This window comes from Dipodomys ordii, unplaced genomic scaffold, assembly GCF_000151885.1.
Source record: "Dipodomys ordii isolate 6190 unplaced genomic scaffold, Dord_2.0 Scaffold51, whole genome shotgun sequence".
NCBI lineage: Eukaryota > Metazoa > Chordata > Mammalia > Rodentia > Heteromyidae > Dipodomys > Dipodomys ordii.
Window position 1 is genome coordinate 2,038,405 of NW_012267267.1, and position 14,581 is coordinate 2,052,985.

General features: G+C 52.4%; 2 protein-coding genes across 2 annotated transcripts; one reads left to right on the forward strand and one right to left on the reverse strand.

Annotated features, from left to right (window-relative positions):
* Positions 1-496: 496 nt before the first annotated feature.
* Tssk3 (testis-specific serine kinase 3) lies at positions 497-2,502 on the reverse strand. The gene is made up of 2 exons (XM_013020628.1): positions 1,893-2,502; positions 497-1,256 (listed from the first exon to the last, which is right to left on the reverse strand). The coding sequence occupies exons 1-2, from the start codon at positions 2,035-2,037 to the stop codon at positions 595-597; spliced, it is 807 nt and encodes a 268-aa protein (XP_012876082.1). The 5' UTR covers positions 2,038-2,502; the 3' UTR covers positions 497-594.
* Positions 2,486-3,338, forward strand: Fam229a (family with sequence similarity 229, member A). Its single transcript, XM_013020629.1, has 3 exons — positions 2,486-2,731; positions 2,773-2,916; positions 3,064-3,338. Exons 1-3 carry the CDS (start codon positions 2,496-2,498, stop codon positions 3,164-3,166), a joined length of 483 nt encoding a protein of 160 aa, XP_012876083.1. The 5' UTR covers positions 2,486-2,495; the 3' UTR covers positions 3,167-3,338.
* The last annotated feature ends 11,243 nt before the right edge of the window (positions 3,339-14,581 follow it).

Sequence of the window (14,581 nt, forward strand, 5' to 3'; positions counted from 1 at the left end):
AAATGCAACAGAAGTCGGAAGTGTCCAGGGATCTGTTTCTGTCCCCCATGGCAGCCACACTGAAGCCTGGGCAGGACTCACACTGCAGGGTAGCTTCCCACTTGGAACTGGGGGTATAAGTTGGGGTATAGCCAGGGTCCTAACCTTATCCTTACCTCAGACTTAGCTTGTCCTCTGGGATGAGAAAGGGACGGGGCCTCAGTAGGCCTCTCAGCAAAACAAGGAGTCGGGAGGTGGTTTCTGCATTCCCATCACTTCTGCTTTTATTTGGAAAAGAAGCTGTAGCAACAGTGGTTCCAACTGCTCCAGTCATTTGTCTCCGCTCCTCCCCGTTCTGGGGTCTAATTTAATTAGCTTTAAACACCTGTATGAAAAGTACTTGCCAGCTGTTAATAATAAAAGGGAATTGTGAATGAGATCCTTGGTTCATAAAGATCTTTAGAGGGGAAGAGTAGTGTAAGTCTAGGGAAGGGTATATGTTAGTTTCAGGATAAGTAAACTTAAAATGTAAAATATATATCACCATTTTAGAAGCGGGTTTTTAGGTTTGCTTTCTCCCCCTACTTTATTGGGGAGGACTTGCCATTGCTTTTATCAATTGCTTGCTAGCCATGGGTGCCAACTAACTTCTTCAATTGAAGGCCGGAGGATCATGTCTGGTTCCAGGAGCCGCTTGAGCAGGTCCTGGCATTCGGTCGAGATTCCCAGATGAGTGGGGAAGGACACTCCCTTCTGCTGCTGCCACAGCATCTTGGGGATGTCTGTGTCGTCAAAAGGTAGGCTGGCGCAGAGCATGACATACAAGACCACGCCCATGCTCCAGATATCACCCTTCTTGCTGTCATGGGGAATACCCTGCAGCACCTCAGGGGCGGCATAGGCTGTGCTGCCACAGAAGGTTTGACTCAGCTCCCGGCGTGACTTGGGCACCACCTTGGCAAAGCCAAAGTCAGTCAACTTCAGGTTGAAGCCCTGCAACAAGGCGTTCTCACATTTGAGGTCTCGGTGGGCCACGCCACAGCCATGGCAGTAGCGGATGGCCTCGACCATCTGGCGGAAGAGGGCCTTGGCCCGGCTCTCAGGCAGTGGCCCCCCATTCAGCACACAGTCAAAGACATCCCCGCCCTCAGCCAGCTCCATCACCAGGTAGATCTTCCCATCGGCAGACTCCAGCATCTCATACACCCGGATGATGTTCTTGTGGTCCAGGGTACGGACGATCTGGAGCTCCCGGGGCAGGAATCTCTGGATAAACTCTGAGGAAACATGGGAAGGAGAGAGTCCTGACTTTGCTTTCCAGCCTTCGGTCTACCACCCACTATGGCTGGTGGTTCCTTTACTTCCTTAGTAGTCTCAAAAGTGCCTAGCAGCCAGAACATTGCAAAGAATTTACATCTATTTATTTTGGTAGTTAATACATTGTCATAAGAACTCTTCCCTGCCAACTTAAAAGGATTAGCATGAGCAGTCCTTGAAACTTCAGACATCAAAGTGTTGGGGTGGAGGGATGGAATCTCAGGAGGCCCAATAGCCAGAGTGGAGAGCCAGTTCCTCCCACCAGTGCTTACTGACTAGTTCTTTCCTGGAGCCTGAGCTTCCCCTTTCCCATCTCTACCTGTCTTAGCACCAGGTCCTGCCCTCCACTAGCCCTAGCTATGGCCTCTGCCAGTCTGGCCCCTCCTGGAATAGATGTCCCAGGATTCTTCACCTTGAATCTTAGTCTTGGGTGCTGTTGGACTCCCACATCCCCCTATTTCTCACCCCCAGACCATAGTCTGGCTCCCTTTCCTGGGCTCCCAACTAAAGGAGAAGGAATGTTCTGAAGGAACATTCCCAGCTAAAGGAGAAGGAATGTTTCCTTCCTCCCCCCCTTCAGAGAGGTCCCAGCTCACCTTCTGGCCCTCCCATCTTGTCTATAATTTTAATTGCCACTTTTCTTTGGTGTTTTTTGGAAAATGCTTCTTTGACTTTTGAGTAGGTCCCTTCCCCAATGGTCTTGCCCAGCTGGTACCCATTGGAGAGCAGAAATTCCTCCATGCTGTCTAGCGCCTTCTATCACCCTCTCAGCTCATGCTGCCTCTGCGAGGCAGCGCTACTCCACCATCGCCCTCGGCCTGCTCCTTTTCCTCCCAAGGACTTCATCCACAGCCGCCTCCAGCGCTAGAACATTCTCCGTCCGGACGGACACAGCCACGGGTGGTGGGGAGGGAGAGGGTCAGACATTTTAAAACTCTAGCCCAATTGTGATGTAAATGCTGTGTGACCCTTGGCCAAAATGGGCAGTAGCCCTACCTTCCCGCACCACACCTGCAAAACAGCCTGGGCTAGGTCCCCGCCGCCGAGCCCGGCGGTGAGATGCAGCCCTGCTCCCGAGAGCGCTCGGGGTGTGTGTTGGGGTTCGGGAGTGCCACGCTCCCCGGTGTGGATGCTGCCTCTCGGCAGGCCGTCCTTGACCCCAGTGCCTCCATCGTGGGGGACCCGGATGTCCAGACGCAATGGCCAAGTCCTGGGACCCCCGGATCGGGTCTGCACAAAGTGCCGAGGCGGCCCGGGTTCCCGGGCAGAGGAACGGGCTCTGTGAGGTCACAATGCCGCCCTTCCACTGGAGGCCGCGGCCGCGGAGCGCCGCAGACACCTGCCCGGCTCCGCCTGGACCGGAGCGTCCTCCCGCGGCCTGGGCTCAGGCAGCTGCTTCCAGCCTGGGACCGGCCTCGGCCTCGGCCTCCGGCAGGTGAGCCACCGCCCAGGGGGCGCCCGGCGGCCCGCGCAGAGCGCCTGGGGCCTGGACATGAGTGCCCAGGAGCCCCCGCAGGGTCGACGATTCCCCATTGAGGCCGGAGACTCCCCTGGCCTTGCCGCCGCCCCCGAGGCCCAGGACAGCCCGGAGCCGGTCACTACCGAGCACAACCCCGTCAGGTGAGGCCGGCGCCCTGCGGGCCCCGCCCCGCACCCCAGCTCCCACCCCGCCCCCAACTCGGGCCTCGGATGATCCCCGGGGCAGCCCCACAGCTCGGGGGCCCGGCCTGCCGGCCTCAGCGGCCCTGTCCGCGCCGCTTTCCTCAGGCCGCTGCGTCGCTGCCCTGGCTGCCACTGCCTGACGCTGCTGCACGTGCCCATCGACGTCTACCTGGCCATGGGCGGGAGCCCGCGGGCCCGCGCCACCTGAGCGCGCCTGCGCACGGCGGCTCCGCGGGAGCCGGGCTGGAAGAGGCCCAACGAGGCCCGCTGCGGGCCACCACGCCGAGGTCGCACGCGCCGAGCACGAGACAATGATGCACATTTTAAAATAAAAGAATGATGCACATTTTAATAAAGCACAGCATAAACTGTTCTTTCCACTCCGGGCTGGCCGTGTGTGTCTGTCCGTCGGTTCCGGCAGAGTGCGGTAGCACCTTCCTTTCGCTCTGACCGCCTCCTGCCTTGGCCCCTGCCCTTGCGACCCCGCCCTTCTGCACCAGCCTGTGCTACCCTCCGTCCCCAACTAATTGCTGGGCAGATGTCAGAACAGAGAAAGACTTCAGGCTAGGAATGTGGCTTAGTGGTACAGTGCTTGCCTTGCATGCATGAAGCGGTGGGTTCCATTCCTCAGCACCACATAAACAGGAAAAGCTAGAAGTGGCGTTGTGGCTCAAGTGATAGAGTGCTACCCTTGAGCAAAAAGAATCTCAAGCAGGGCGCTGGTGGTTCACGCCTGTAATGCTAGCTACTCAGGAGGCTGAGATCTGAGGATCGCGGTTCAAAGCCAGCCCGGGCAGGAGAGACCGTGAGACTCCTATCTCCAATAAACCACCAGAAAACCGGAAGTGGTGCTGTGGCTCAAGTGGTAGAGCATTCGCCTTGAGCTGAAGAGCTGGGGGACAGCGCCCAGGCCAGGCCCAGAGTTCAAGCCCCACGACCGAAAAAAAAAAAATCTCAAGGACAGTGCTCAGGCCCTGAGTTCAAGCCTCAGGACTGGCAAAAACAAAAACAAAGAGACTTGACCATACAATGCCCATGTCATTCTCCCATGATGGAATTGTATTTCGTGTTTTTGTTTTTGGTCCTCCAGCTTGCCAGACCAATTCTCTATCACATGAACTACACCCCAGCCTTCTAGAATTAGGTTTTGCAACCTCCTGTTTTGCAGTACTTGTAGCTTTGTGTGCTAGTCCTGAGGCTTGAACTCAGGACCTGGGTGCTGCTCCTGAGCTTTTTTGCTCAAGGCTAATGCTCTAATACTTGAGCCACATCTCCGTTTCTTGCTTTTTTGGTGGTTAATTGGAGATGCATCTCACAAATTTTTCTTCCCCTGGCTGGCTTCGAATAGCAATCCTCAGATCTCAGCCTCCTGAGTAGCTAGGATTACAGGCATGAGCTACCAGCACCTGCTAGCACCCGTGACTTTGGTGTTGAGGTTCGGGATTGCACAAGAGTGTTTTGACTTTTGGTTTCTCAGGTTGGGTAAAGAGGTCATTGGGAAAACCTTGGTTTCATTTCTTGGTTTTCAGGGGAAGGTCTTGCTCTAAAACCCCCGGATGATGGGCAGTGCTGGTATACTCCTCAGATTAATGCCTTAAGATCCACAGGCAAGCCTGTTGACACCAAGGCTGCCCAGGTGTGGTAGTGTTTAAGCTGAGCTATTTCCAATTTTGCTCCCAGGAGCTTGTATATGTTTTTTAGTATTGGAAAAAAAATGGACCCACAGATCAAGTCATTTGCCCGCTGAGATCCAAGTACAATTCACTAGTCATCTCTTCCCTAACCCACACAGGTTAGAAATCCAAGCTCTCCATTAATGCACTTCAGATACTATGGTCACTAAAATAGACACTTTTTTTTTCTTGTCCATGGGGCTTGAACTTAGGGTTTGGATGCTGTCCCTGAGCTTTTCTACTCAAGGCTAGTACTCTACTACTTTGAGCCACAGCACCACTTTTGGCCTTTTCTGTTTATGTGGTACTGAGGAATTGAACCCAGGGCTTCATGCATGCTAGGCAAGCACTCTACCACTAAGCCACATTTCCAGCCTCTTTCTCCTTTTTGATAGTGTGCCACTATGTACCCCAGGCTGTCCTCTAACTTGTGGTCTTCTTGCCTCTGCCTCTCAAGTGCTGAGATTTAGATATGTACTACCAGGCCTTTAGCCAGAGTCTTTATGAACCTGGGTACTAACCCAGGCTTTATTTGCTCAAGGCTAGTGCTCTGCTACTTGAGTCACAGCTCCATCTCCAGATTTTTATGGTTAGTTGGAGATGAGTCTCATAGACTTTTGTTGTTGTTGTTGTTGTTGTTGGTCGTGGGGCTTGAACTCTGGGTTTGGGTGCTGTTCCTGTGCTCTTCAGCTCAAGGCGAGCGCTCTACTGCTTGAACCACAGCGCCACTTCCAGTTTCTGGTGGTTTATTGGAGATAGGAGTCTCATGGTCTTTCCTGCCCGGGCTGGCTTTGAACCGCAATTCTCAGCTCTCAGCCTCCTGAGTAGCTAGGATTACAGGAGTGAGCCACTGGTGCCAGGCTTTTTCTCTTTTAATCTCTCTCCTTTCCCTTCCCTACTGTTCTTGGTCCTTGGTTTGTTTTTGGTTTGTTTTTTAAAGGAAACTGATCTTGCCAGTAGAGGCCAGACCCTGGGGCCCCAGGTAGAGTGAGCATTGTGGGTAATCTAGAAGCAGAAGGACTAGTTCAAGGAATTCAGTTTTCACTAAAACACTCCAGGCCCATCCCCGGTGCTGAGAGACCCATCTAATGCGAAGGATCAGGAATGGCTTAATAGAAAAGAAGCTAGATTAGGAACACTTAAAGAAACAGGCTGAGGAATTCGAACTTTGTAGGTGCTAAAGTATCAGGCTCCAATCTGTGTCATTTCATTCTCCTATTTCTCTTCTGTTCCTTTGTCTTCTTTCCTTCTGCAAAAGCCCCAGTTCAAGTCGTGCCTCTCCCATTTTCTAACTGTACAACATCAGACTGATTTTCTAAGTCTCTCTTAAGCCTCCATTAATTCTCTCTCAAGCCTCCATTTTTAGATCTGGAAAATGGAGCTAAAGTTACCTTCTGCAACAATGAGGCAATCCCTGGGACAGCCCCTTGAAGAGAGGTGGAGACTGCTATTATGCCAATTTGTAGCTACAGGGGGCAGTAAAGAGCCAGCCAGCCTAGGACACCAATATCGCCCTCCCCCCCCCCCCCCCCAGGGCTGGGTGAAGGCCAGCTCTGCGGGAGACAGGGGAAACCCTCTTGCCTTGATCTGTCAACTTCCTAACAGTTCTGCTCAGGAGCCTAAGGATATTTCTAAAAGGAGGGGCATTTTGAGAAGACAGAACTACCTCTGTCATCTGAAGGGTAAAACTATCCGCAGACTCCGGTGCAGGACCTCCAGGCCTCAGCCTTATTTTCAGGGCCTGAGCAATGAGGAGGGACCAGCAACAGAGGATTTTTTAATCACTGCCTTCCCTGACTTCTCTCTCAGACATTTCATTAGACAGCCCCTCCCTAAGAGACCCCCTTTTAGAAGAAGGGGGCGAAGTACAGATGGACCCCCACGTTTCCATGGAGATGGCAGGGAAAGGGTTGCTGTATCACCATGGCAACAATTGACGTCAGCACTACCCTTTCCCATTGCTTGATATGAGAGGGGGGCAGCCACCCCAACCATCAGCAAATCCCCCACAAAGCCTCCTCCCCTTGCTGAGCCAATCAGCCAAGGGGTGGACAAGCTTAATATAGCACAAGAGGTAAAAGCACAGACTCTGATGTCAGTCAAACCTTGGTTCAAATCTTCACTCTGCCTCATTTGAGCTGTGTGAATTTCAGCAAGTTCTTTAACCCCTTGGCTCCTGGGTTGGATGGGGAGGAGCCAGTCTCTGAAGGCTAGGGTGCGCACTGCTGGGGCTCCCCTCACAGGACAGACACATTGACATTAGCTGACAATCTTTCTGACCTGTTTGAAGGGTTGTGGCCTTTCAGTCCCTAGTGAGGGCCCCAAGACTTCCAAGTACTGGGCCTCAGGGTTTGAACATCCCAGGGCTGGGGTCTTCATTGGGGCCAGAGTGGGAATTCAAGGCTGAAGCCCCACCATATGGGGGTTCAAATCTGACTTTCTTCTCCCTGCTGCCTAGTACAGGTCTTCTCAGCAATCTCTGGCCTCTTAAGCATTAGAAGAAGGATGGACAGTGAAAACAGTGGACATCAGCCCCATACCAGGTAGAACAGGAGCTAAGCATCACAGGAAACTGGTGACCAGGCCCTACCACCCTTGAAGTATAAGAACAGAGTCACTCTCGTTCCCTCCCTCTTCCCCAAACCCCAGTCCCAATTCATATTGCCCCAAGTCCACTGCCACCACCTGAGTGAGACCCCCATTACTACCCATCAGATGCCTCTGGGAATTCCATAACCAATCTCTCCTTGTCCTTCCTCAATTGATCCCTCTGATCCTGAATTACATAATTCATAAAGACCATAACCCCAGCCATGCCACTCCTTTGTTGAAATCTCATCAATGCCTTGTCCAACCACATTGGAACAACACTCAGTGCTTCACAAAGTATCCTTCCTTCCTTTTTCTTTTTTCTTTTTGCCAATTCTAGAGCTTGAACTCAGGGCCTGGGCATGGTCCCTGAGCTGCTTTTGCTCAAGGCTAACGCTCTACCACTTGAGCCACAGCGCTACTTCTGGCCTTTTCTGTTTATGTGGTAACTGAGGAATTGAACCCAAGGCTTCATACATGCTGGGCAAGCACTCTACCAAGCCCCATTTCCAACCCATCCTTTCCACCTTTAAACACCTGTGCCTTCTGCCTGGAACAGTTTCCCTGGGAACCGCATTTACCTCTCAGGTTGCCACCAGCTGTCACTTGTCAGGGTGGACTCTTCCAGAGTACCTGCCTCCCATTCCACTCTCTTCCCATCCTCTCCTGGAGCATTGGCTGTCTCACATGTCGCTGATCCCTGTTTAATGCTGTCTGGACTCACTGAGAGCAGGGCTATGTCATATTCCTCCTTGTATCAGGAACCTTCAAATTAGACTAGCTAGTGAATGGCTACTTGATAAGCCCATAGACTTCACAGTGCAGCCATGGTGCTGTGGAAAGAACTAGCAGGACTACCTGGCCTGGCTAGGGAGTGGGTATGGCTCTGTTTAAGAAACTGACACTCAGATGAGGAAAACTTAAGAGCAGAAAGTGTTATTGCACTGGGATTGTGTGTGATCTGGAACTGAGGAAACTGCAAGGGGACAGAGAACATACCCATGTTTTGGAAGGACAAACCTAGCTGTCCTGTTGAGACAGCCAATAGGAGATCTAGGGTGGCAGCAAAGAGACAGGAAGACGTTGCAGCCTCTCAAGAGTGGGGTGATTGGACCTTGAACAAGGTGTAGATAGTAAAAAATAGAGGGAAGTCAGCTGGGAAGGTGGCTCAGTGGTAGAGTGCTTGCCTTGCATGCATGAGGCCCTGGGTTTGATTCCTCAGCACCACATAAGCAGAAAAAGCTAGAAGTGGCACTGTGGCTCAAGTGGTAGCACACTAGCCTTGAGCTGAAGAGCTGAGGGACAGCACACAGGCCCAGAGTTCAGGCCCCATAACCAACAAATAAAAAAAAAATGGAAGTAATGTTAGATATGTCCCTGAGAGGGCAAGGTTTCTTGAATATGGATAGAAGGAGATGGGCCAAGTCTAGAACAAACCCAGATTTCTGGTTCAGGCACCTAGAAAATAACCAAAAGGGGGGACATGGGGAAGAGCAGGTGTGGGGTATGATTCCTGTGAGGTGGGGCCTCCAGGGGAGACCTTCAGGAGATAGGTATGGAGTGGAAGAGAGGGGGCTGGGCTGAAGCACAGCAATGTTTCTGACACAGGCTGAAGGCATGGGAACCATGAGTCTCCCAGGCACAGACTTGTCCAGAGCCCCAAAACAGCCACGATTGCCCAGTGAGCAGAGAGTGAGGATCTTGCAACATTGCAACAGCTGGTAAGATAGCAAGAAAATTAAGAGGGCACAGTGTCCCGAAAACAAGGGCCCCAAAGTATTTCAAACAGGAGGGAGTTTTTGACTGGGTCCAAGTCTGCCTCTGCTGAAGGATCAAGTCAGATAAAGAATCGCAAGCATCCCTTAGCTTTAGCAGCTAGGAGGTCAGGGGTGACCTTGAGGAACTGCTCCCTGGAATGGTGGGGGAGGAAGTCAGATTGCAAGGGGTCAGACAAAGAAGGAGAAACAAACTCTGTCAAGAATTCTGGCTGTAAAAGTAGCTGGAGCAGGGTGTGAGGTCAAGGAGGGTTTTCTGTTCTTTCAAAGATAGGCAAACTGGAGCTTGCTTGTTTGCTGTTGGTAAAGAGCCATCAGGGAGGGATAGGTTGAAAATGGGAAAAGGGGATTGGAGGAGGGAGATTCCCCCAAGGAAGGAAAAGAGATTAGATTCCTAAATATGGCTGCACAATTGGTGGGGGTGGGGACAAGCCAGGGCCTGTGCTGGGCTCTGGGGGCTCAAAACAGCTGCCCACTATCCCTGGCAGCCAGGGTGAGTCACTGGGGGGGAAATAGCCCAAACTGGCAGTGTGGGAAAAGGAGCTGGGCCAGCAAGTTCCTCAGGATCCCCAGGGGGTCAAGGAGTAGAGCCCAGCCTGGGCTGGGAGCCCTGAACCCCATTCTCTGAGTAGCACAGGGCCATACATGGGTGGGGGGCGCACTTACAGGTTTAGGTAGGTTTGTCAGAAGCTTGGGTTTTACTTTTGTTTCTCTCTACTTCTCTTTGAACCTCAGTTTCTGCTTTAGTCAAGAGTGAGTCAAATCAGACCAAGGATTTTTAACTTTTCTTGAGAGGAAGCATTTTCTATTCTTTCCCAACATATGTGTGCTTGGAAGTTTACAGACTGCTAAGGAGGGGATTATGAAGAGTGGGTTTCCTAGCTGAGCACCGAGGCTCACACCTGTAATCCTAGCTACTCAGGAGGCTGAGATATGAGGATCATGGTTCAAAGCCAGCCCAGGCAGGAAAATCTGTGAGTCTTTTATCTCCAATAAACTAACAGAAAACCGGAAGTGGCGCTGTGGCTCTGGTGGTAGAGTGCTCACCTTGAGCTGAAGAGCTCAGGGACAGTGCCCAGGCCCAGAGTTCAAGCCCTACAATCCAGGGGGGAAAAAAGAGTAGTTTCCTCTGAGGATTCTGTCCAGGGTGGGAAAGTAGAGGCTGGAGGCCCCTGGATAAGAGGGGGAAGTGGAATTCTCTCAGTGGAGATCTTTTTGCTCTCACTGCCTCTGCTGAATGCTCTACCTTTGAGCCGGAGCACCACTTCTGGTTTTCTTTTTTTCTTTTTTTTTGGGTCCGGTCGTGGGGCCTGAACTCTGGGCCTGAGCGCTGTCCCTCAGCTCTTCAGCTCAAGGCTAGCACTCTACCACTTGAGCCACAGTGCCACTTCCGGCTTTTTTCTTTTTGCTTATGTGGTGCTGAGGAATCGAACCCAGGGCCTCATGCATGCAAGGCAAGCGCTCTACCACTGAGCCACCTTCCCAGCCCCTACTTCTGGTTTTCTAGTGGTTAACTAGAGATAAATCTCACAGATTTTCCTGCCAGGGTGGCTTTGAACCATGATCCTCAGATCTCAGCCTCCTGAGTAGCTAGGATTACAGGCATGAGCCACCAGTGCCTGGTAGGTGGGATGTATCTCTGGGGAACTTGAAGATCTGGTGATCAGTGGGGCTGATGTGGCTGGTAGAGGTAAACCTCAGACTAGGCCCAACCCGACACCAGCTCTGTCCCAACCGTCTCAGCTCCTGGACCCTTCTGCCGACTGATGCCTCCTGCTAAAAACAGCGCGCCTGGGGTGGGGGACACACAGGGCTTTCAGACCTGCCCCTCCACGCCCAGATATTAAAGAGGCCAAAACTGGGACAAGAGGGCTGGACACCATACTCTTCACCGAGGCTGCCCACTTCGTGGTGGATTTTCTTCTGTCCTGCTGAGGGGCCCACAGGAGGGCAGGGGTGAGATAAAGCCCCCATGGCCTATGTCCTCGGGAAGGTGGCGGTGGGGGGGTCCCTCAATCTCCTTCCCAATCTCCATCCTTCTAAACTGACCAGATCCACCCTGACCCATGCCCGGCTTCGTCAACCCCAGGTGACCTTCAGGCCCTCTGGGGTGACCGTTGCCCTGACTCCCCCAGAGAAGGTCCCAGGCCACGCTCCCACACCACCTGGACCAGGAGCTGTTTCTGGGGCAGGGGGAGGGAGGGCGGTGTGCAGGGGCGGGGAGGAAGCTTGCTGGAGCCCAGCGGTCTCCCGCAGCATGGGTGACTACTGATTGAGCCCGCAGTGGCACAGCCAGCCGGCCGGCGCGCAAACTGCTGCTGCAGCCGGGGACCACCAGCCGGGATGGCGTGCGGTCCACACACTGGCCCAGCTGCTACGGCGCGCCGCCGCCGTGCTTCACGGGAGCGCGAGCGGAGGGCGGAGCCCTGGTGGGCGAGGTGGGCGTGGCCTGATGCGGGCGTGGCCTGATGGAGGCGTGGTCTGACGAGGGGGTGGATACCTACAGGCGTGAGAGCGAAGGGGCGAGGCGGGGCGGGGTGGAGGGGGTGAAGACCCAGAAGGTGAGGAATCCTAGTCTCTACCTTGTCTACCCGTGGCTCCCTGCTGCAGGTGGAAGTACCGGTGGCAGAACGTTAACTACCGGTACCTGGGCAAAAGGAAGAGACGCCTAAGGCCCTTGAGAACTAGTGAGGGGCGGGGATACAGAGGGAGTGGTCTGAGAGCGGGGTTCGTGAGGGGCGGAGCTAGCTGGGGTATGGAGAAGGGCCAGGTGGAGCTAAAGTTGTCACCTGCAGATTTGGTCAGAGGTCAGAGGACACAAAGCTGTTGAATCCTAGTGGGAGGCACCCTGCCTGCAAACGGCCCTAAAGGGATTAGTAAAAGATGTGGGCCAGATGCCGGGGGCTCACACCCATAATCAGCAGGCTGAGATCTGAGAATCTAGGTTTAGAGTCAGACCAGGCATTTAAGTCCTGAGACTTGAATTCTAGGCCTGGGCACTGTCCCTGAGCTTCTGTGCTCAAGGCTAGCACTCTCCATTTGAGCCACAGTGCCACTTCCGGCTTTTTCTGTGTATGTGGTACTGAGGAATGGAACCCAGAACTTCATGCATGTTAGGCAAGCACTCTACCACTAAGCCACATTCCCAGCCCTGTCCCAGATTTATACATCAACTTAATCACTGGTACACATTCATAGAGTAGTTGAAGTTTCTGCTCTCCTGGAGCTTGAACTCTGGGGAGCCATCAAAACAGGTCGGAGACAAACTCCCTGGTGTGTGAGAAGATCAGAGTTGGGCCAAGTGCTCTTTACCTGGGATGGGCAGAGATTTTGTTTTGCTGACAGGTCTAGACAGTGCCAGATACATGGTGGAGCTCCATAATGTTGAATGAGTTACTGGGTTGGTCAAGAGGGTCTGTCTGAAGAGCTAAGTCTTAAACTAGTCTTTTTTTTTTTTTTTTGGCGGTTGTGGGGCTTGAACTCTGGGCCTGGGCGCTGTCCCTCAGCTCTTCAGCTCAAGGCGAGCACTCTACCACTTGAGCTACAGCGCCACTTCCGGTTTTCTAGTGGTTTATTGGAGATAGGAGTCTCACGGTCTCTCCTGCCTGGGCTGGCTTTGAACCGCGATCCTCAGATCTCAGCCTCCTGAGTAGCTAGGATTACAGGCGTGAGCCACCGGCGCCCGGCTTAAACTAGTCTTGAAGGATGCAGGTCGGTTATTTCCAGTCCCTGAGAAGTTTGGGGGCTGGGAAGAACAGAGTATGTGTGGTTGGTGATCCCTTGCTTCTGGCTCTGTGATGGAGAATCTTATCGTTCTCTTTATTCCTATCTATTGTGTCTGTGATCTAAGGAGACCTAGCTTGGATTTAAACAGGGCCCCTCTTGGGTCCCCAAGGTATTTGCCAAGCTAATTCACTCCACTGGCCAACTCTGGACTGACCAGCAGGACCTAGCCATTGCCCTGGCAGCAACTCCTCCCCCAGCAGCATCGGTCCCATGACCTAGGCCTTTGACGTAGGGCAGCATCCTGCAGCTGGGAAGGAAGTCTTTAGTCCTGTCTAACCACAGCCCCTGCTGAGGCAACCCAAGCCCTTTCCTTTCATTCTTGTGGGAAGAGGGGAGGAGATGGGCTGGCTTGGAAAAGGATCTAAGTAAAGACATGGCTCTGTGTGTGTGTCCCAAGTTGATAAACCTCAAAAGTCAAGGATAATCACTTGTATTAGTAGCTCCTCTCATGTGTATTGTCTTATTAAATCCTTATTAAACCACTTTAAAGATGGAAACTCAGGGAGGTGCAGAGAGGGAAACAGTGGCAGAACTGGGGACCAGAAGACAAGTGTCTTGATAAAATAGCAATAACAAGCCAGGTGCAGGTGGCTAACTACTTAGGAGGCTGACATCTGAGGATCATACTTCGAAGCCAGCCTGGGAAGGAAAGTCCATGACATTTTTATCTCCAAGTAACCAACAGAAAAAAGTCATAAGTGGAGTTGTGGCTCAGGTGGTAGTGTACTAGCCTTGAGCACAAAAGCTCAGGGCAGTACCTGGGCCCTGAGTTCAAGGATCAGCACACACACACACACACACAAAGCAATAACAACAACTAGTATTTATTCCATACTTACTCTGCCAAGGACTATGTCCTCTTTGAGCCTCATCTCTGCCCTGTGAGGTAGGTGCCATCAATATCTGCATTGTCTTCAGAGGAGTCTGAGGCTCACAGCCATTGAATGACTCCTCTGAAGACACCATGGAGTTCATGTCAGAACTGGATTGGAATCCAGGCCTCCATTGTGCTTAGCTGTACTCCTAATAGCCTGGGGCTCCACAGGAGTGTCACATGCCCCTATTTTCCAGGGATTTGGGGACACAGGCTTCATTCAGGCTCTTTGCAGGATGATCCCAAAGTAGATTTGTGTTAGGCCAGGGATGAGCAGGAAGATGGCACCATCCAAGGTCCTCTCTCCTTCTCTCTGGATGAAGATCAACTTTTTCCTCCTGGACCTTCTGAATTTCTGCCCTTCCTGCTCCCAGTAAAAGAGCTCCTGCCTCTCTCAGGCTGACTCCACTTTCTTGGGAATATAATCTGTTTTGTTTCCATTGACATACTCTAAGCTGACTGAACCTACAGAGGTAGGGGCTGCTGCCCCCCCCCCCGCTCTCTTGGCCTACACCACCTATCCCACTGTCCCACTTATGAACCCCCAGAAGGGTAAGTCAGTTCAGCCAGACCAGTTCTAGCTCTCCCACTTTCCTCACCACAGAAAGGAGAGACCTACAGTTGAATAGAGTCTCAAGAAGGTGACAGTTTTGGGCACAGTGAATCCTCTGGTCAGGAAAGATTTCCAGAGGGTGCTTTGAGCTCGTTTTTTTTTTTTTGCCAGTGCCGGGGCTTGAAATGTGGGCCTGGGCACTGTCCCTGAGCTGCTGCTGCTCCTGCTACTGCTTCATCATCATCTTCTTCTTTTTCTTCTTCTTCTTCCTCCTTCTCCTTCTTCTCCTTCTCCTTCTTCTTCTTCTTCTTCTTCTTCTTCTTCTTCTTCTTCTTCTTCTTCTTCTTCTTCTTCTTCTTCTTCTTCTTCTTCT

What these genes read in the sequence shown, in the direction of transcription:
- Fam229a (XM_013020629.1), top strand. Translation starts at nt 2,496, where the DNA reads ATGGCCAAGTCCTGGGACCCCCGGATCGGGTCTGCACAAAGTGCCGAG. An exon ending in TCGGCCTCGGCCTCCGGCAG is followed by an intron (nt 2,732 to 2,772) that starts GTGAGCCACCGC and finishes GCCCGCGCAGAG; the next exon opens with CGCCTGGGGCCTGGACATGA. An exon ending in ACCGAGCACAACCCCGTCAG is followed by an intron (nt 2,917 to 3,063) that starts GTGAGGCCGGCG and finishes CGCTTTCCTCAG; the next exon opens with GCCGCTGCGTCGCTGCCCTG.
- Tssk3 (XM_013020628.1), bottom strand. Translation starts at nt 2,037, where the DNA reads ATGGAGGAATTTCTGCTCTCCAATGGGTACCAGCTGGGCAAGACCATT. An exon ending in CAAGATGGGAGGGCCAGAAG is followed by an intron (nt 1,257 to 1,892) that starts GTGAGCTGGGAC and finishes ATGTTTCCTCAG; the next exon opens with AGTTTATCCAGAGATTCCTG.